The 19,684-nt window shown below is 49.2% G+C and overlaps 1 protein-coding gene across 4 annotated transcripts; it reads right to left on the bottom strand.

Moving 5' to 3' along the window:
- Window positions 1-229: 229 nt before the first annotated feature.
- ERRFI1 (ERBB receptor feedback inhibitor 1) lies at window positions 230-15,664 on the bottom strand. Of its 4 annotated transcripts, none has more exons than XM_081145743.1 (4): window positions 15,484-15,664; window positions 4,135-4,311; window positions 3,952-4,028; window positions 230-2,884 (listed from the first exon to the last, which is right to left on the bottom strand). In XM_081145743.1, exons 2-4 carry the CDS (start codon window positions 4,254-4,256, stop codon window positions 1,713-1,715), a joined length of 1,371 nt encoding a protein of 456 aa, XP_081001869.1. In that variant the 5' UTR covers window positions 4,257-4,311; window positions 15,484-15,664; the 3' UTR covers window positions 230-1,712. The 4 variants fall into 4 exon arrangements, with proteins under 4 accessions (XP_081001869.1, XP_081001867.1, XP_081001868.1 ...); XM_081145741.1 differs by having other exon boundaries at window positions 15,536-15,659; XM_081145742.1 differs by having other exon boundaries at window positions 15,549-15,659.
- Between the last annotated feature and the right edge of the window lie 4,020 nt (window positions 15,665-19,684).

The following is a 19,684-nucleotide window of genomic DNA, read 5'->3' as shown; positions in this document are numbered from 1 at the left end:
CCACAATACAAAGAAAGGCAGTGAGGGGGGACAAAAGGCAAAAAAAAAAAAAAAAAAAAAGATGCTGATAAAGTAGCGGAAACACTGCACGCACTTAAGACACCCATGGGGACAGGCTGTGCCTCTGGAGGGCTGGGGGACGCACAGCCCCCCTGTGGAGCCACCCTCTCTGGTCTGTGTCCCACCTGAGGCCGTGAGAGTTTAGGCAAGAAACATTGTTAACAGTATCATAAATAAGTATTATAACTTTATTAAAATGAAAAGACAATATTCAAAATAATGCAACAAAAATGAATAAAATCCTTTGTCCAATACTGTACACATAATGCAGAAATCAGTGCATTTTTCTAAAGCATGTTTTAACCTTCATTTAGTTCAGACTAAAGTATCAGCTTTAAATAGCTCAGATGATCATCCAGCAGTTGAAACTGTAAACAGCTTGTGTGAACTGTTGCGAGCACTGCGGTAATGCACCTGTTAGGAAGCACCTTCTCTTCTGTGCCCAGCTGTGCGCCATAAATACGCGAAGCTGTGGCGGTGTGAGCAGGAGCGGCGCGAGCCGGGGGGCGCAGGCTGGCGGAGCCCAGCGGATGGGCTGCGAGATAAATACGCAGAAGCGGGCGCGGGGAGCGAGCGGGGGGCGGCGGAAAGGGGGAAGCAGCCAGCTGAGGGATTTAAAAAGCAGACGGTGCTGATGTGACCTCTGATATTAAGACGTAGTGCGCTCTTGGTCAGAGTGTTTTACTTAAAAAGGAAATACTGAGTAGGAACCAGCAACACAAGGCCAGCTTGTGTTGTATTTGTTTATTAAGTCTAAAAAAACCCCCCAAAACACACATCCCCACACAGTAACTCTCAATCACATAGCTAAGTGTTTCATTATTGTTTGAAAGTGACATTCTAGACACGGGTGAACAGTTTGCTGAGTCCACTGCGCCCCACTGTTTCTGTAAGGCATGTGCGACAGTGGGCCGTTTTAGTGGGTGGAACAAAGCCGGAATTGTAAGGAAAATGCTCTATCATCTTCTCATTTTTCAAGATGTGAGACATGTACAGGTGGAAATGTGGTTGCCGAATAAACTGCTAGCCCTCCCCTCAGCGAAACAGGGAGTGACGCCTGGAAGTCTTTAGGTCTTGGGATGGTTTTTAAACTAGGCAGGTACAGCCACAGTAAGGACATTCCCCCCCCCGCCCCGTTCCCATGGAAAAGGCTGCAAAATAAATCAAACAAAATATAACAGACCAAAGAGCCAGAAATCTTCAAACTTACTAAGCAAAAATAATTTTTTATGATTCTGATCTAAATACTGTGTTCTCTCCCGCTTGCCCAATTTTCAGTCTCTCAGGAGTCACTGTCCAGCGTGAGTTTCTGTCATTCTGAATACATACCACTCTACGACAGGAGCTAACGGTTAACCTGCCACTCGGGCCACCCCGAGTTTATAGATAGGCATAGGACGGATGCGTGTGTGAAGGCTTCCCCGACTGCCCCCCTCCCCGCCCTCACGTCTTCACAGATTTGGACAGAATTTTCTCCAAGGCGAGCGAAACCCGGGATCCTCAGCATAACAGCACCTCTCAACCTCTCTCTTTACAGAGTTCAACAGTTTTTCTGCACCTGAAACATTTTCCCGTGAGCCTCAGTCAAACTGGGAAATTGCTCGAGAGCCATTTGCTCTCGTGGAACCTCGGCCGAACGGTGACCCCGGAGTCTACGGAGAAACCACGTAGGACAAGTGTTTACGCTTCACGGGGCCACCCGGATCCACTTTGGCTTTTGAGTCCAGCTTTTCCGCGGCTGCGAGGACACTGCCGTCGGCAGGTGACGGCTGCACTTGTGAGCCCGTGTCTGCTTCTTCGGCTTCCGTGAAAAACTTTTCGTACCTGTCCAGGTAGGGCGGCCTCTCAGGTAGGAGGTAATAGTGTGTGGAACTGACCTGCTTCCCATTTTCAATGATGGGCAGGATGCAGGGAACCCTACTGGCAGACCCCTCGCTGTTCTGCCTTTGCAGAGCTTTGCTGCTGACATACTTGGGGTCGGGGGCAAAGCTCTGCGTGGGGGGCATGACCCCGTTGAGGTAAGACGGAAGGCTTTTCGGACTCGGCGTGCGGGAGTTACTCCGTGACAAAGGTTCTCTTGGTGGCACTTTGGGAGGCCTGTCTTCATCGCTGTAGGTGCTGGAGGTAACCTCCGCCGACCACCTTCTGTAATCTGGCTTCAAGGGCCTGGGAGGAATGGGGACCCTGGGGGGGACCTCGGGTTTGTCTTCATCGGAGTTTGGAGAAGCTCTGTGCACGTAGCTGTGTATCTTTATGGCTGGCTTGTGGAAGGACCCGGCTGGGCCCGAATGAGACCTCCGCAGCCTTCGGTGGCTCTGCGGCGGAGGAGGGTCTGCGTGCCGCCCGCCTGCGCTCTGCTCCGGGGCCTGGCTGAGGTCCACCACGGAAACCGTGGGCGTTTCAAAGTAGGCGTAGTTGATCTGCCCGCACCCGCGGAAGCTCCGCCGGCCGGGCCCGCCGTACTTGAACTCAGGAGTTGCGCGGTCTTCCAGAAGGAAGTCCGTGTCGGAGCAGGTGAGGAACTCCACCTCACAGTCCGTGTCGTCCAGAGAGATGGGCAGCGGGGGAAGGGGCCTGGAGCCCCGCTCGCAGAGCGCAGCGCAGGGGAGGGGGGACGGGCCATTCTTCATGGGTGTGAGCGGAGGGGTGGGGGTGCACACCCCATTCACCGAGAGTTTCTTAAGACCACATACAACCTGATCCTCACTGTGGGGTCCCAAGCTTTCACTTGGGGGAAGGATGAGAGGGGGCAGGCTGGGCTTCTTAGAAGGGCCATGCTCGGCAAAGCGGTGGCCATTCGTCGGAGCAGATGTCGAGGCGCGCCCTGGAAAGGACAGAGAGGTTAGTAAAGGGGCAGCAGGGCTCCCCCTGGTGTGGGCACAGCCCCGCCGCCTGCCCTCCCAGGGCTGCCGCCTCAACCCCAGCGACGGGCTGAGAGCACCGCGCCACACCACAGGTGTAATTAGAGCCCAGGAGATTGTTAACGCACATGATCTGGTTCAAAGAACAAACTATCTCTTCTATCTCCCCTGGACATGTGCACGGCACACACCCACACACCCCAGGCAGGTTCTGTGACATGTGCAAAATTTGCAGATGATGAACAGCCTATAATTTCCATGAATACCACACTACAGCAGCCTCGTCACTGGAGAGACGCGACCACACGCGGGGCGCAGGGCACTGGGAGAAGGAGGCCCTCGGCTAGCACCGTAACCCTGCGAGTGAGTGGCCTTGCTGGCAATGTGACAAGTAGCTCTCGACAACAACCTAAGGAACATAATGTCCACGTAATAAGCACTATACGGTGTATCACACACCTTCCTAAGTTTTTATCAACATTTATACTCCTTTATCACTTCAAAAAAAAAAAAGTTTTTATTGATTTTAGGTAGAGAGGAAGGGAAAGGAAGAGACAGAAACATCGGCTGCCTCCTGCACACCCTCTGTGGGGATCGAGCCCGAAACCCCGGCGTGTGCCCTGACCGGGAACCGAACCGGCGACCTCCCAGTGCGCGGGCTGAGGCGCAACACTGAGACACACCTGCCGGGCTATTTTATCCCTTTAAAACAGGCAGTCAGTACTAGTAAGGAAGACGAGAGGTCTTGCCTGAGGTTTCTAAAAGTTAGGTGTGTATCGTGGCTGGGATTAGAACTTAATTCTTGAACTTCCACAAGTAGATCTAGTTGGGAACCAGTGACTTGGGATCAGGGACAATAGTTTAGAAAGATCAAGGTTATCTTCAGAATCTGTTGCCACCAGGGGTCAGACTATTGTTGGAAGTCGTTCAGGTTGTTCCCTCATTTAAAAAGTAAGAATGGAGGACACGCTAACAGCCCGCTGCCACCTTCCTCTCCCAGGCAGACTCCCCGGATTTGCAGGACACATACCAAGAGACATCAGGTGCGCCTGAGCGGTCGACTTCAGATTGTAGGCCATGGTTACTGGGTCAAGGTTTAAAAAGTTACTGAAATACAGCAAAGACATCTTGGTCAGAAACAAGGAGCGACGGCACTGTCCATCTCGTTTTGTTCGCTCACTGAGCGGGTCCGAGCATCACGTCTCACACTTACTTTTCAAACTCCCGGCGACTGCCCCAGCACGTGTTCAGGTTCCCCATGGCCTGGCCATTGTGCAGAAGCCCAGTTTTCAACGGGGTTCGAATCTCCTGGGCAGCAACTCCTGCGGTTGACATTGTGTCTCACACGAGGATCTGAGGGCTTTGTCAGTCAGCCAGCAGCTTTCGGTCCCTGGAGGGATAAAGAAGGGATGAGAGGGTACAGGAAAGTTTCGAAATACCCACAAATAGCTAATCCTAAAGAATCCCGGGGATGCTGAGCAGAGAAACTTGGTTGCAGACTCGCTTAATTCTGACATGTTTGCATTCATTCTTACTCCTCGTGAGGGTACTTAAATGTGGACAGTAAAAGTAATTTTTTTCCTAAGTCCTGATCCAAGATTTGCAATGTTCTGAGCAAAGTGAGAAATAACCCGTGGCCAGGGAGAGCAGACCTCGTGGCGGGGCCGCAGATGCGCAGCAGCCCCGCTGGCCCTGAGCTCCCACGGCCCGACCTTCAGAAATGACCGGGGCCCCACCGCAGAGGCACAGTCACGAGGACCCGCCGCCTGCACCAGACGACAGAGCCTACACGCGGCACCTCACTAGCCCACTGCCCAGCATTTATTTGGATTCTCTATTTCAGGGCTGGCCCCGGGAAGACAAATTCCCCAGTGATTACTTGTTCAAGAATAAAGGAATATAGGAAGACACTAGTTTCTATTATCCCGTAAAAATCAAGTTCTGCAAGATGACTGGCTTTGGTGGCAGTCTGGGACAGCTCCCCCTTCCCCTTCAGAGACAAACGTAAAGGCACATCCTTCACGCTCTCCTCTGAGGTGCCCAGCTGCAAGGCAGGGCTACCTGCCAGGAGTACAGTTTTCCTTAACCTAGCAAGTCCTCAACTTTCAGGAATCCCTCTCCCTTGTCAGAGGTTACCCCAGAGCCCTTCTCTCTCTCTCTCTATTGTTTTTATTGATTTGAGGGGGAGAGAAAGAGAAACATCTATCGGTTGCCTCTGGTATGCACACCAACTGGGGACCGAACCTACAACCTGGGGAACTGTCCCAGCGACCTTTTGGTGCCTGGGAAGACGCCCAATCACCTGAGCCGCATGGGCCAGGGCCCCAGAGCCTCTTTTTAACTTTACTTTTATTATTCATTATAGCATCAATGCCTATGTTACTCAGCATCTATCTCGGCTCTGTCTTCAGCTAATCTGTGGTTTAGGACCTAACCTGCCCACTATGTGTGTATCACTGACCCCTTTTGAGATGCAGGCATCTAGATTTATAATGCTTTCATTCTCACCAAAAGTGTGTACACCTACTGAGAGCTGGGGTGCCGAGGACTTTGTTTCAGGGACAAATCTGTCACCTCCTACTAGACTGAGCTCAGATAAGAGGCTATGTTCCAACCATGAACCACGGCTGCCTGGAACACTGCGGGAGCTCAGTAAGTGAATGTTTGTACAATACCATCTAATATTATCATCGGTCTCAACTGAATGTATAAAATGTATAAGGCACAGGTTGTTTTTTAAGCTAAAAATTGTTTTTTCCACATAAAAGGAATGGAGAGACAGTCATGTTGGAGTGTCAGAGTGAGGATGGGTCACCCCAGTCACTGATTCTCAGCTTGTTACTTTCCCAAAGTCAGCTGTTTTGCCACACTAGTCAGACATTTAAATAAATTTAAAACAGTATTTAAATAGTATTTCAAAGAGTGAAGCATTACTTCCCTTTAGTTGGCCTCTCAAAGATATGTGATTGAGAACAGAAAAAAAACCCCATCATTTAGTAAATCTGAATTTTTGGGAGATTTTTTTTTTTTTGAAGGTAGGTTTTTAGATCATTGAAATGAAGCAAATGTGTTTTCCTTTCTTTACCTGAATTCAGTAAAGCTATATAACAGTTTAAAAACCAATTGTTAGGATCATTGCCAGGCACTCTGCAAGCACTGGCAGGACTACAGGGGAAGTGTCTTCGGCAGCAGGAAAACGAGGAGCCAGGCAGGAAGAACATGGTGCGCAGCGGTGGGCAAGCACGCGGGGGCCTCTTGTCCCACCAGGGAAGCCAGCGCTGTGGGCATCCTGCAGCCCAACCCCCACCTGTCCGCAGGCCAGCAAGGACTAGTAATTACTGTGTGGCGGCCTCCTAATGCCATCTCAATCTGAGCTTTCAACAGAACGATTGTGTAACTGTGGCCTCTGCTGAAATCGCCTCGATCCTAAACTTACATTTCAATGGCCCCTTAAAATTATTTATATGTTCTAGAAAAAGTTATTTTTTTATTCATTGTTTCCATCACCTACTTGTTAGCTTTCTTAAGAAAAAAATTTTTTTAGTCTAAAAAGAATTGTGTTCACTGAGCCAGCTCACTTCTGGCCACAATCGTGCCTTTGTGCATTCATAGAGGTGACCTGCCTCCACATCTCAATGGGGAATTGTGAATGGGCCGGTTATGAAACTGTCGGAACTTCCTACACGTCCTACTTGCTGCATGGGAGAAGCGAGGAGGGCAGTGTAATTTTAGGCTCTCTTCTTTTGGAAAATAACTCCGAACTGTAGACTCGAAGAGGGCAACCTGCCACAGGTTTGGGAACAAACTTTTAAAATGTGTCCCAGATGGTAAACTGAGGGCATGAAACCTGAGATGCTTTTTATCACTCTCAAAACTCTAAGTATTCGCTCCACATGCTCCTGGGGTGGGGTGGGGTGGGGTGGATCAATCAATTTGGTCAGCCTCAGGTTAAAAAGAAAACCCACTGCTCAAGGGAAATTTAATGCTGTTTTTTCGGTTTTTTTTTTAAACATATCTTTATTGATTTCAGAGAGAGGAAAGGAGGGGGAGAGAGAGTCATTGATCGGCTGCGTAGCCCGCAACCTGGGCATGTGTCCTGACTGGGAATCGAACCCCGATCTCCTGGATCCTAGGTCGACGCTCGACCGCTGAGCCACACCGGCCAGGCAATGCTGCAGTGTTTCAAATTTTGTTTCCTTATAACTAAAACTAGCTCTGCCTTACACTTCATTTGTAAAACAAGAACAAAAAATATACCTATGAGGGAAAACTAGTACCTGTAAGTACAAGACGGGATTGTTAGGAAAGGGAAATAGGGAAGCCAATGTTAATCCAGGCAGCGTGGGACAGACCAGGATCTAAATAACCTTGGGCATAATAACTTTTCTGAAATTCCTGAACTCATCTTTAGCCTTTTAAGTGTGTCAAAAATGCAGTTAAATACCAATCCCAGCCTGTCCAAGCGTGGCTCAGCGGTTGAGCATTGACCTAGGATCCAGGAGATCACAGTTCGATTCCAGGTCAGAGCACATGCCCGGGTTGCGGGCTCAATCCCCAGTCGATCAATGACAACTCTCTCACCATTGATGTTTCTCTCTCTCCCTCTCTCTGTTAAAATATATATATATATATATATATATATATATATATATATATATATATATATGCACATACACACACACCAATCCCCAGATGTGAACTTTTTCCCGTTAAAATATCACTTGGTTTTTTTTTTTCCATTCAAGAGACACCCCCCCCTCTGCAAAACCATGCTTCTTGAGGTGGTCCTTTTAGATCCTTACACCACTCCAAGTTCTGACCCTTCAACTTGGCACAGACAGCCCAGAATCTTGACTCCAGCCCTGGCTCAAGCTTCCTCTTAGCATTTCCCATTGTCTGGTGACTATCTCTGCACTTGGGTGGTCCTCTGGTGTCCCCAGCTCTACAAACCGAACTCCTGTCACTTACTTCACACCGTCCCAAACCAGTTCAGGGTCTAAGACAGCGATTTTCACCCAGTGAGCCACAAGAATTTTTAAAACATGCAATACCTGACTATTTAGTCAGGGGCACTGACCTCTTTTCCCTGAGATTGTAAAAAAAAATGACAACAGCCAGCACAACAATAGCCGTCCAGTGTGAGTGAATCAAAAGTATTCCTTTTTTTCCTTTGGTCAGATCGGGAAATATAGAATATATTTTTTGGCGTGCCGCAGAGTTTTAGTAATTCGTTTACATGTGCGGTGAGATGAAAAAGGTTGAAAATCACTGGTCTGGGAGGATGGCACTTTCCTAGAGGCACCATTCTTAGCCTGAGTCACAGCCCATCTAGTTCAGTTCCCCAGCTCCGTGGTCCGGGCCTATGCGGTCCCAAGCCCACCTCCGCCCGCGCACTGGCACCCCTCGGCTCGGGTCCGAAACGCCGGCCCACCCGCGCTTCAGCGCTGGATCAGTGTTCCCGAGCCCCGGCCCAACCGCACACCTTCCGACTGCGCGCCTCAGGCCGCACAAAGGCCTCCACACGGGGCCCCAGCCTACCAGCCTCTCCCCCCACATCTGGTGGAGCTGCTCCTCTAGGGCCAGCTCTTAGCCCACCTGCTCCCCGAGGGTGTGAGCAGAGCCTGTTCTGTGCTGGGCCCCACTCCCTTCCCATCCTCCAAACCTTCTAGCACAGGGCCTGTTTCCCCCTGGAGATCCTGGCACCATTCATTTCTAATAAATAGTTACTAAGTGGACACTGAGAGAAAATCTCTCTCTCTTTTTTAAAGTAATTATATGAAAGATTCACATATACTAAGGGAAAAAACAGGATTGTAAGGGATATGTTCAGGATATAGCAGGCAATTCTCATTAAATTCTTTCCAAAATCCAAAGTGGACAGTTTGAAGACCGGGTAAAAATATAAGCTAAATTAGTTTCTGTTACTGTATATTTACTGAAGACAATCAGGGGAGTGCTTTCCGGAAACTCTGAATTTCCCCTTCTCTCATATGTTATCGCTTCTGGATTTTAACACACCTACTGTGTTTTCGCTGTTAAAGAAACAAAACAGAAAAGCTACACCAGTAAGCACTGTCTTTACACATCCTTTATTAAGGTGAACTTTACCTTGAGGACAGTCTCTTTGAAACTGTTTGAAAAAACCAGGCTACCTTAAGACAATAACCTAGATCTGCTTACCTGGCCACCAGATCTCATTAATAAATCTGAGAAGCAACCCACAAGAGGAGGAGGGGCACATTTTTGTCACTCGACTCATCCAGTTCTGCCCAGTGCTTCCTTATTTAAAAGTGTGATGTAATTTCCTTCTTTCAAATCTGGTTTTAGAACCTGATTTCTGTTTGTTCAGGGTGATAAATGGTCTTTTCAGCTGCATTTAACAATTACATACATAACTATTCCCATACCCAGGGAGATAGAAGGGAACTATATTTAGAGGCAAAATGTGTAAAAAACAAAACTGATTTAGGAACATGACAAATCCCATGATTTTAGACCCTCCCCAAATAAACCAACACCTGCATGTTTTCTGCATTTTAAAAATCTCTAAAGTAAAAACAAAAGATTTCTGTCTGAAGCCATGTGACACTGAATGTTCAGATGAGCTTTCTATAGAATTGTGATTTTTATTAATGACATGAGAAAACTCACTCGTTTGGTATCCATCTACATATTCAGTGTTTATGACAGTATTTACTAAAAGCAAAAGACTTCGAAATCAAAGGCCCCAAGTCAGGGTTTTTCCCGGGTTTTTAATAGGCTAGGACTTGGGGAAGGGAAGGAGGGGCCCGCAAGTTAGGAAAATTCCTTTTGTTGCACCCTACCGTAAACAGCCTTCACATTAAAAGCGTAGGTGACTTTAAAATAGTTGTATTGTGTCAATAAAATGTAATTAAAATACTCTTGCATGAAGTCAAGCTAAACTTGACGGTTTCGGTAAAGATAGTTGGATGCGGTGCGGACGGCCATCCCTCCTCAATGTGCCTGGGACATAATGGCCCATTTGTACAGGGTAAAAACTGAGGCAACCATGGAAATAATTTATCCTTGGACTGTCAGAATCAAAGCTAAGTGACATAATTTCTTGAATAATTCGGAATATTTTCTTGCTTAGTATTAAGAAATGGCCAGCTAATAAAAAACCTATTCGTTCCACTGCCACCGTCGCCAATCGCCTTCTGACCCCTCGGTCTCCTACACAACCTCACAGGCCTGTCCTTTTGTCCTGCCCTTTTCCTACAGAGCACCAGCATCAGTGGCAACACACGCACAGGATGGAAAAATATTAATCCTTTTAGACATACACATAATAGATTCCTAACTGTAAGAGATACGTGAACGCTAACTTAACAACAAGCACAGTGGTCTAATGATGGGAAGCAAATCTTTACAACTTCGAATTTTCTTATGAGCATTTAAGTCACCCAATGGGTAGCCCTAGATTGTTACAGTGAACACTGAGGCGGACACTTACCTGGCGGGCATTGTCCTAAGTGCTTTACATATACTAACTTCTTTAATCCTCAAGAATCGTAGCAGATGGGCTCCTGTGACTACCCTCAATTACAGATGAGGAACTGGAGGCCTAGTTCAGCGACTGACTTGGTCAGGGTCACGTCTGGGGAGGGTCTGGCGAGTGGTGGGGCCAAGACTTAAGCCAGAGCGCCTGGTGTCAAACCTCTGCCCAGCGCGTCCCCTCTGCAAACCCCTTGGGCACCTAAGCCCGGTGAGATCTGGCCCACTACAATGCTCAGGCGAAAGGGTGGCTCACACAAGACTTTTCAGGAATTTCCGGCTTCGTGCTAGTTTTTCTTGGGTAACCCTTAGCCTACGCAAGTTCCGGTTGTACTTCATCTCCCCTCAAATTCTCCTGCCTATTTATCCTCTGAAAAGGGTGGGTTGCTCGGCCAGTTTGCTCAATGGTTAGAGCGTCCACTGGGCACTTGCTATGGGCATTTAATAATAGAGTATCTTGTATTTATAAAGCACTCGACAAATCACAAAGCACTTTCTAACACATTATCTCATTTGATCCCCACAACATCCCTGTAAGAAGAGGCAGGGATTATAGTCTCCATTTCACAGACGAGGAAATGAAGTGACCGCTTCCTGTTGGCGCCTCTGCCCTGGAAGCCAGCGTTTCCTCGCTGCACTCTCCCTGCCTCTCCTTTCCACAGGAGCTTCATTTTGGTGACCACCTTTCCCCTCCAACATTCTTGTTTATAAATGGGGAAACTGATGCAAAGGACAGCTATGTGAAATGCTCAAGACCTAAGCGTTAGTCGGATGCAGATATAAAAACAGTAACTCAACTCATAGTGCTTAGCTCACGGATTCTTAGACGGCAAGAATTACTTACTTTCACAAATAGTTATCAAATGCTTATTCTGGACTAGATACTATGCCAGGTGAAAGGGATGTGGCTGCCGCCTGATGAAGGGCCATACTAGGGCCCGGCCGGTGTGGCTCAGTGGCTGAGCAACAGCCCACAAACCACGAGGTCACGGATCGATTCCCGGTCCGGGCATGTGTCTGGGTTGCGGGCTCGATCCCCAGTAGGGGGCGTGCAGGAGGCAGCTGATCGATGATTCCCCCTCATCACTGATGTTTGTAGCTCTCTCTCCCTCTCCCTTCCTCCCTCTGAAATCAATAAAAACATATTTTTTTAAAAAAATCAAACTAGTGAGAGAGACAACAGGAAAAGCAGCACTTTCAGACTGTGGGTGCTTGCAAGGAGGCAGGAGAACCACTTATGCGGGTGGTTAGGGAAGGCCCCTCGCAGGGGACTTTCTAAATAAAATCCAGAGGATGGAAAAGAGGCGGCCATGGGGAGAGTTAGACGGGCATTCCATGCGCGGGAGCAGCAGTACTTAGACAGTCTCACTAGTGCAGTTTCCCATTCGGGGGCCTTTAATAAGAGCTGCTGGGCACTGCTTTCTAATCCTTACCTTCCTACTGTTTCCGCTGTTAAACTGTAACATTTTGTTGAATCAAAAGTCTGGAGTTGAAAAGGCATAATCCATGGAGCCAGAGCCCCCTATTTTAAAAATATATTCACTGAGGCCCTGAAGATTGGCCTTTTAGTAATGCTGCCCAATTATATGGTATAAGGAACTGGATTAAATTAACAATGACTCCAACTCACAGAATCTTTTGTTTCCCCTCTGAAGTTGGAAGCCGACACTAACTTTTTCCCACCTGAAAACTAACTTCACTATTAAACTTACATTCAGAACCCCGAAACTCCCGTTTTATCTATTGTGACAAAGCCTGTGTTTATACTGTGCGAACAATGCCAGGATGCCACAACAGCATTCTGTTTATCTAGGGAGTTATTCACTAGCTTCTGTAAAGCGTGGTCAAACACCAGCTCTAAAGGATGCTACAGGAGCCCGTCCTGATGATGGACGCATTCAAATTTATTTAGATTGAGAGCAGAGTTGTTTCTCTGGTAGAGGGAGCCCATGACATTCAAATTCCTGGAATTACCCTGGCACCACCTCCTCCCTCCTCTGCTCACCTTTCTAAAGCAACCTGATGGTATGTAGACATTCAGGTCAGTTTCAAGCATGTTCGATTGTACCTGTAATTTAGCAACTTGCTTTTAAAAGCTACCATCGGTATTGGTAGGAAGGAAGGATTATCTGGTTCAGCTTCTGAGAAACGGCAGTTAAGAGTTATTTTCACACAAAAACTCAAAGTCTACAGTATAATTATTAAATCTCATAGAAAAGAGTGACCAGTAGCTTTTGTGAGCTGAAAGTAGGAAAAACAATTAATTGAAACAGTAATTTTACCTACTATCAAAATATGAATAATTGGGGCATTTCCTAACAGTCATTAAACAACAGATTTTGCTTTGCGACCCTTATCAGTGACTGATCCAATCCTGCTGAGCTTTAAAATCTAAAATGTGCTCTCGTGCAGTTATTTATCAACCATTAACTATGTGCAAGGGTGCGTAAGACAGAAGCCGTACAAGGCAGAGTTACTGCCCTTAAGGAGTTTACAATCTAGTATGTGCCTGGTTAGAAATTGTTAGTTCAAGACCTCTGTGACCTATTAGCAAGTAGCCCCCGGAGCACAGCGGAGGACAAACTCGTGTGAAGGGAAGGGAATGACTGCGTGCTGAAGTCCACGTAAAGCCTGAATGTATTTCTCTCCAAAAAAGAGCTTGGTCATTAACATACTTCTAACAGTCAGAGTCAGCATGTTAACATGAAACCAACTTTTCTTTTGGTCTTACCAAAATCTGGTCATTTCCTGAAATGGGTGCCTAGCTGGTCTTTGATGTGTTTAAAGACAACGTCACTTAAAAACTGTATAATTACAAGACATGCAGACAAAAAAAAGAAAGAAAAGCAGTTTTAAAAAAAGGCCAGACTAGGCATGGTGACCCTTGGGTGTTTCAGCCTCAACTCACACATCCCCACTGCACCCTCGCAGACCTGTCAAAGCTCAAAACTGTGCAGAACACTCGTCCTCCAAAGAAAAAAAAAGCGTTCCAGCCTCACCTTTCTTCACCCCTGACAGTTGCCTGGAAACCAGTCCTGCCCTACCTGTGTTGCAGGTGTACCTAAAGTCACCAACACATCTCTTTTAAAGCTACAGTCTCTATTCTGACTGCACTTAAGTTTATGACTAACAATCTATTCATATTTTTTATCAGCTCAGAGACTGGTTTCTTTCAAGCAATGACGAAACCCTAATAAAGACTCAGCGAGCACCCGGACGGCACCAATCACGGGAGCGGAGCCGTCGGCCCGCACCGCGGCCGCGATGCAAACACACACGTACCGGGAGGTGCCCAATGGGCGCTCGCGCTGCGCGGGGCGCCGGCCGCCCGCTTCCTCCCGGGCGGCGCGGGGCTCGGGCGGGCGCGTCCCCCGGCGCGGAGGGCGCGGGGCTGCGGGACGAACGGGCGCCGGCCGCCGGCCGCCGCGCGGGGCTCCAGGGCGGGCGGGCGGGCGCCGGGCGCCCCGGAGCCGCAGCCCCATTGTGGGCAGGGGCGCGCGCACAGCCCCGCGCGCCGCTCCCGCGCCCCCCGCAGCCGTCTCGGGGCCGAGGCGCGTCCGGGTGCCCGGTGCGCGGCCGGCGAGGCGAGGGGCACCCCCAGGCCCGGCCGCGCCACCCGGGCCGACCCCTTCCTCCCTCGCTCCCTCCCTCCCTCCGTCCGTCCGTCAGCCCGTCGGTCCGTCCCGGGGAGACTCCGCGCCCCGCGACCCTCTCCGCGCCCGGGGACCCGCCCAGCGCCCCGAGCCGCCCGCGGCCCCTAGCGGCGGGGGCGCGGCGCCGCCCTCCCCGCCCCCAGCCCGCAGGCCCCTTACCCCGCGGAGCCGCGGCTGCCCCACGGCGCCCTCCCGCGCATGTCCGTCCCGGCTGGCTCAGCGCCGCGGCTCGGGGGCCGGACACCGCGCAGGCGCCAGCCGCTCGCTCCCCGCTCGCGCTCCCCGCTCGCACTCGGCCGCCGTCGCCGGGCCGCGGCCGCCCGCCTTTATAAGCTCCAGAGAGCGGGCCGTGACGTCAGGCCCCGCCCCTGCCCCCGGGCAGCCAATCCGGGCCGCCGGCCCCTTAAAGGGGCGATGCCGGCGGCCGGGGCGCGCGCGGGCGTCCCCTGGCGTCTCGCGCCCCGCGGGGAGCCCGCCTTTGTCTCCCGCGGGAGGCGCCCGGGGCCGCGGCCGAGCGCGGGGCCGCCTTCTGCCGGCCTTTCCCCAGCGGCGGGCGGGCAGCGGGCCGCGGTCCCGCCTCACCCCCAGGGGGCGCCGCGCCTCGCGCGTGGTTTCCCGGCGTTTCCAGCCGCGGGGACGGTTTTTGCGTGTTTTCCCGCGTCCGCCGCGGTCAGCACGGTGCCCGCGGGCCGTGGCGTGGGGGGGACGGCGAGGGCCAGGCGTGGCACAGAGTGGGGTAGCGAGGGACAGCCGGGGACACCTGGGACAACGAGGACAGTGTGGAGAGCAAGGGACAGAGTGGGACAGCAGGGGACAGAGTGGGACAGCAGGGGACAGAGGACAGAGTGGGACCGTAAGGGACAGAGTGGGACAGCAAGGGACAGAGGACAGAGTGGGACCGTAAGGGACAGAGTGGGACCATAAGGGACAGAGTGGGACAGCAAGGGACAGTGGGAGAGCAAGGGACAGAGAAGGACTGTAAGGGACAGAGTGGGACAGCAAGGGACAGAGGACAGAGTGGGACCGTAAGGGACAGAGTGGGACAGCAAGGGACAGAGGACAGAGTGGGACCGTAAGGGACAGAGTGGGACAGCAAGGGACAGAGTGGGACAGCAAGGGGCAGAGTGGGACAGAGTGGGGTAGTGAGGGACAGCAGGGGACACATGGGACACCAAGGGCAGTGTGGAGAGCAAGGGACAGAGTGGGACAGCGAGGGGCAGTGTGGGACCGTAAGGGACAGAGTGGGACAGCGAGGGGCAGAGTGGGGCGGCGTAGGGACAGCATGAGACGCGAGGGCGCAGAGGCCACACTGCTGACACGTCCCGGGAGAGCAGAGGGAGGGTCCACCCGCCCACCTCCCCTGCGACCACAGGTTTGCGAATCCAGCCCAGGACCTGGTGGCAGTTGACCCGGCCAGGGCCACCCCCAGGCTTCCAGAAGGAGCACCTGCACCCCGAACCTGGCGTCCCCTTGAGGTCCCCGTGTCCAGTTCCCTTCTGAGACCCGCGCCGGCCTCAGCATCGCCCGGCCTGGCCAGCGGCCACCGCTGCCTGGGGACGAAAGCCCAGCGGGCCCGCGGGAGGAGGTTTCTCGGGGCGCCGGTGATGCAACCGAGGCTTACAGTTTAACCGTAAGATAAATAACACAAATGATAACAAACCAAGAGTCACTAAAGTGAGAAAAAAAGCAAACAAGACAGAAACCCTCCAGCTTTAACTAGAACAAACCTCCGGAACGGTCCTCTCGGGGACAGCAGAGGCCAGGGGCCGCCGGCCGACCTCTTGGGTGGCCCTGGAGCCCGGCTGGCGCTGGCGTTGCAGCCGCGGGCCTGACAGCGGGACGTGACGGGCGAGTGGGGATGGCCTCGCGCGGGAACGAGGGGTGCCGACCTCGGCGTCGGGTTAACCATTAACTCGCACTCCATGCAACGATTTGCCTTTTCTCTCCTTTTATTTACCTACGTTCTTTTAAATTTAATTCAAAGGCTTAATTTTGAACGCAAGCCCTTACACACACACACCCGCACACACATGCACACACGCAGCCCCTGAAGTATCTTTTTCAGTTGCAAGGTGCATGAATGTGTACCCGAGAGACCCCCATTCTCCTTCCCCACCGGCTCCCTCTGGGCTTCGGCGGCTTCGGGCTGTTTTCATATCTGCGCTACCTTATCAACAATTCCGGAAATTCCATCGTTTTGTTCATTTCTTTCTTTTTGCCATTCGTTTTGTATTGTTTTCAAGACGATGGCTATTAGTCACAACTAATTGCTTTTTTGGTTTTGTTTTTTTTTACCAAATTAGGTTTTCTGATTCACAGAAAATGCAGATTCCCCGCCCCCCCTTTTTGGTTTAATCTATGTCTCCAGCTTACCCGTGTGCTGCTATCGGTGTAAAAAAAGGACCAGCCGGAACCGTTGCCAGAGAACATCTTTTCAGAGCTCACAGTGCGGCGTTTACTGAATGGGGACCTCGATGGGCTCCAGTTTCATCCAAGAGGAAGCCTAGTTACGCTATTTCAAGTTGCTACAATGCAGTTGTAATCCGCGCTGCCTTTCTGGCACGCTCTTACGTCCCCTATTCATAAACCGGTGATAGTCACCCCAGCAACCATCAAACACACCCCTTGAGAGAAAGAAGATCAACAGGATACTCACTATAGGGTTGCGAGCTGTATAATGTGCTAATGTTTTGGTAAATTATCAAAAATCATAAAACCACATGAGTAACACATGATTAACCTGACTTTTTTTTTTTTTTTCCCCTTCTGCTGTCTTTTAAACTTGCAAAATAAACTGATTTGTTTCTTTTGGGGGGGGGGCGGGGGAAGCCACTTATAGCTGATAGCTTACTGAATTTTGCTTACAATTATATTCATAGAATATGGCTCTCTCAGCTGTGAGTGAATTACATGAGGAGACTTACACCCCACAAAACCTTGATCTAATAGCCCACTAAGGATATTTCATTATACCACGGGCCTGTCAATAATAGCATATTTGGGCAAGAGTTTAAAAGGAGAGTGCTAAGCAACTTGAAATATTAGCATAGTACATTTATCAAATGACCATTCACACAGAATTTTAACAGATTGGAACACTGGTTTAGAGGTTCAGGGAAAAAGCACTCTCTTTGTACTGAACCCAACTTGTGTTAAATTGTCTGCAGTAAGAAAGAAATTTAAAGTCGGGGAAAGTGCCATTTTTACATCTCTCATAGTCCCTTTAATTTTGAGGCCACTTAAGGAATTTATTAATCTTAGCTGATTGTTTTTTAATATTAAAAAAAACAACAACCCTAAACATAACATCTAAAACGTTAGGCTTAATCACATTGACCCAAATTGTCCGTTTGCACTTGCCCTTCTTTCAGTGTAAGAAGACGCTGTCCTTGGAGTGAGAACAAGGGGAGGTTCTGGCTCAGAACCTTAGGATCACAGACGCTGCTTTCCCGAGGACACTGCTCCTTTCTCTCCTCTCCCGGGAGTCCCGCGGGCCGGCAAGGCGTGCGTGGGCATAAATATGCTGCCCAGGGCCCTTTCAACCCGTCCCCATTTCCATTTCCATATTCTTTGAATCCCGCAGCAGAATACACATTTTGGTGTTCATTCTTCTCGATTATAAATGTTTTTGTGTTCCTCCTTTTAAACAAAGAGATGTTTTAAATTGAGATGCCATCTGCATTATTACCCTTAGTCCCAGGGCCTTCACTTTTGTCCATTCACGATTTAAATATAACTAGGCACTTTTTTTTTTTTTTTTACTAATTTATAAGTAAGTGCGATGAAAAATACTTGACAATGGAAGGAAAAATTGCATTTCTTATAGGTCGGCGTTAGTTGCTACTTTATATTTTGGAAGCATCTGGGCACAGGTACGTACATAGCCAGTCAACTGTGTGGATTGCTTTAAGACAAACATGCTGGTAAAAGCTGAGATGTATCCACGAGGTGTGCTTTCAACTTTAGCAGCCATTTGAAAAGCTGCACAGAAAAATACTTCTTTACAATTTCCATTTTCCCCTTGTGTAATTAGGGGTGCTGTGCCCCCTTCCTAGCCTTTCCCGTAAGAAAAGGAAAACAAATATATGCAGTATACTCAGCCTATGGGGTGACTGAGCAGGCCGGTTTTAATTTATCAATCTGTTGTTTTAAGCGTTAGCTTAACTACTTTTTTGAAACTACTTTTCCCCAGTTTGAGTTTTAGAGAGGTTGTTTGTATCGTTTATTTTTTTAAAAAAATATGTCTTTATTGATTTCAGAGGGAGAAAGGGAGAGAGAGAGAGAGAAACATCAATGATGAGAGAGTCATTGATCAGCCGCCTCCTGCGCACCCCCCACTGGGGATCGAGCCCAAAACCCGGGCATGTGCCCTGACCCGGAATCGAACCGTGATCTCCTGGATCCTAGGTCAATGCTCAACTGCTGCGGCCGGGCTCATTGTTTATTTTTACTTGAGCCACTTTTTGTTTACCTAATGTTCCCTTTAGTGCACATTTGATGCTATTGGTGGTTATTGTATTTCTAGTTCTATCTTGTTTCTAGAACTTACGTCCATTAGAATTCTTCAGTGTTCGATAGATACCTTAATTTAACGTGTGGGTATATACAAGACAGTTCTTTCAAATTTCTTTTAAACATTCGTCTGATTTTATCACCAAATGTTAACCTTACCTTTCCTCCCAAGTAAATGCTGTATTTCCTATTAGCTGGCCAGTAGGGTGTGCTCTAGTCCCTTGCCAAATAAATAAATAAATATATAATATTCAGGTAAACGCTTCATTAAGAAATCTCAGAAATAGATGTTTCACTCCTTCATAGCCACCAACACAGATGAGCCTTGTTTGTAGAGATGCAAGCAAATTGCTCAGCATAGCCAACATAATATGGAAAGGAAAATCGTTATATTCTAGAATAAAGGAAGCTTTGAGACATTTACTTCTTTGAAATGAGTTCTAAAATAACTTGGTATTCTTTTACCAAACTGGTCCCTTGGCAACATATTTTCTTTCTTTCTGATAAAGAGCCTGGAACCAGAGGGTGTGGGTGTGAACCCCAGCTCACCAACTGTGTCACTGTGGCCCGGGACTTAACCTGTCGTAAGATGGGGCACTGGTGGTTCTCACTCCAGAGGGTTACTGGGCAGATGCATGAGATTGTACATGCACAAGTGTTTAGAACACGGCCTGGCCCCACCAGGGTTCAATAGCTGTTAGCTGTCTTTATCAATATTGTTATTCTCGTTGTTATTGTTGTCATATATTCTTTGAGAGGTATTTGAACACCTTTCATGGCAAGATTCCAAAATTCTCTATTGCTTATTAGTATCTATGATTTAATTGGTCAAGGAGGCTGTTTCATTAATTTCCAGGAGCATAAATGGTTTATAAGATAAAATGTCTTAACTTTATCTGCAGTATTTCCACTTAAGAGGCTATAAAATCTCAAGCCAAAGAAGTAGATCTATCATAGTGAAACTCCAGGCACCAGCAGCTCCTGGGGAGACAGGCGACAGGCCGGGAGACTCAGCAGCTAGTGTCTCTGCAGGGAAGGGCACAGGTAGCCATGTCTATGAGCATTTACTTGCAAGCCCATGCT

The sequence above is a fragment of the Miniopterus schreibersii genome, assembly GCF_964146895.1.
Source record: "Miniopterus schreibersii genome assembly, chromosome: 8".
In the NCBI taxonomy this organism is placed as follows: Eukaryota; Metazoa; Chordata; class Mammalia; order Chiroptera; family Miniopteridae; genus Miniopterus; species Miniopterus schreibersii.
The sequence above is the reverse complement of the archived record's forward strand: the minus strand, read 5'-3'. Positions and strand labels throughout refer to the sequence as shown.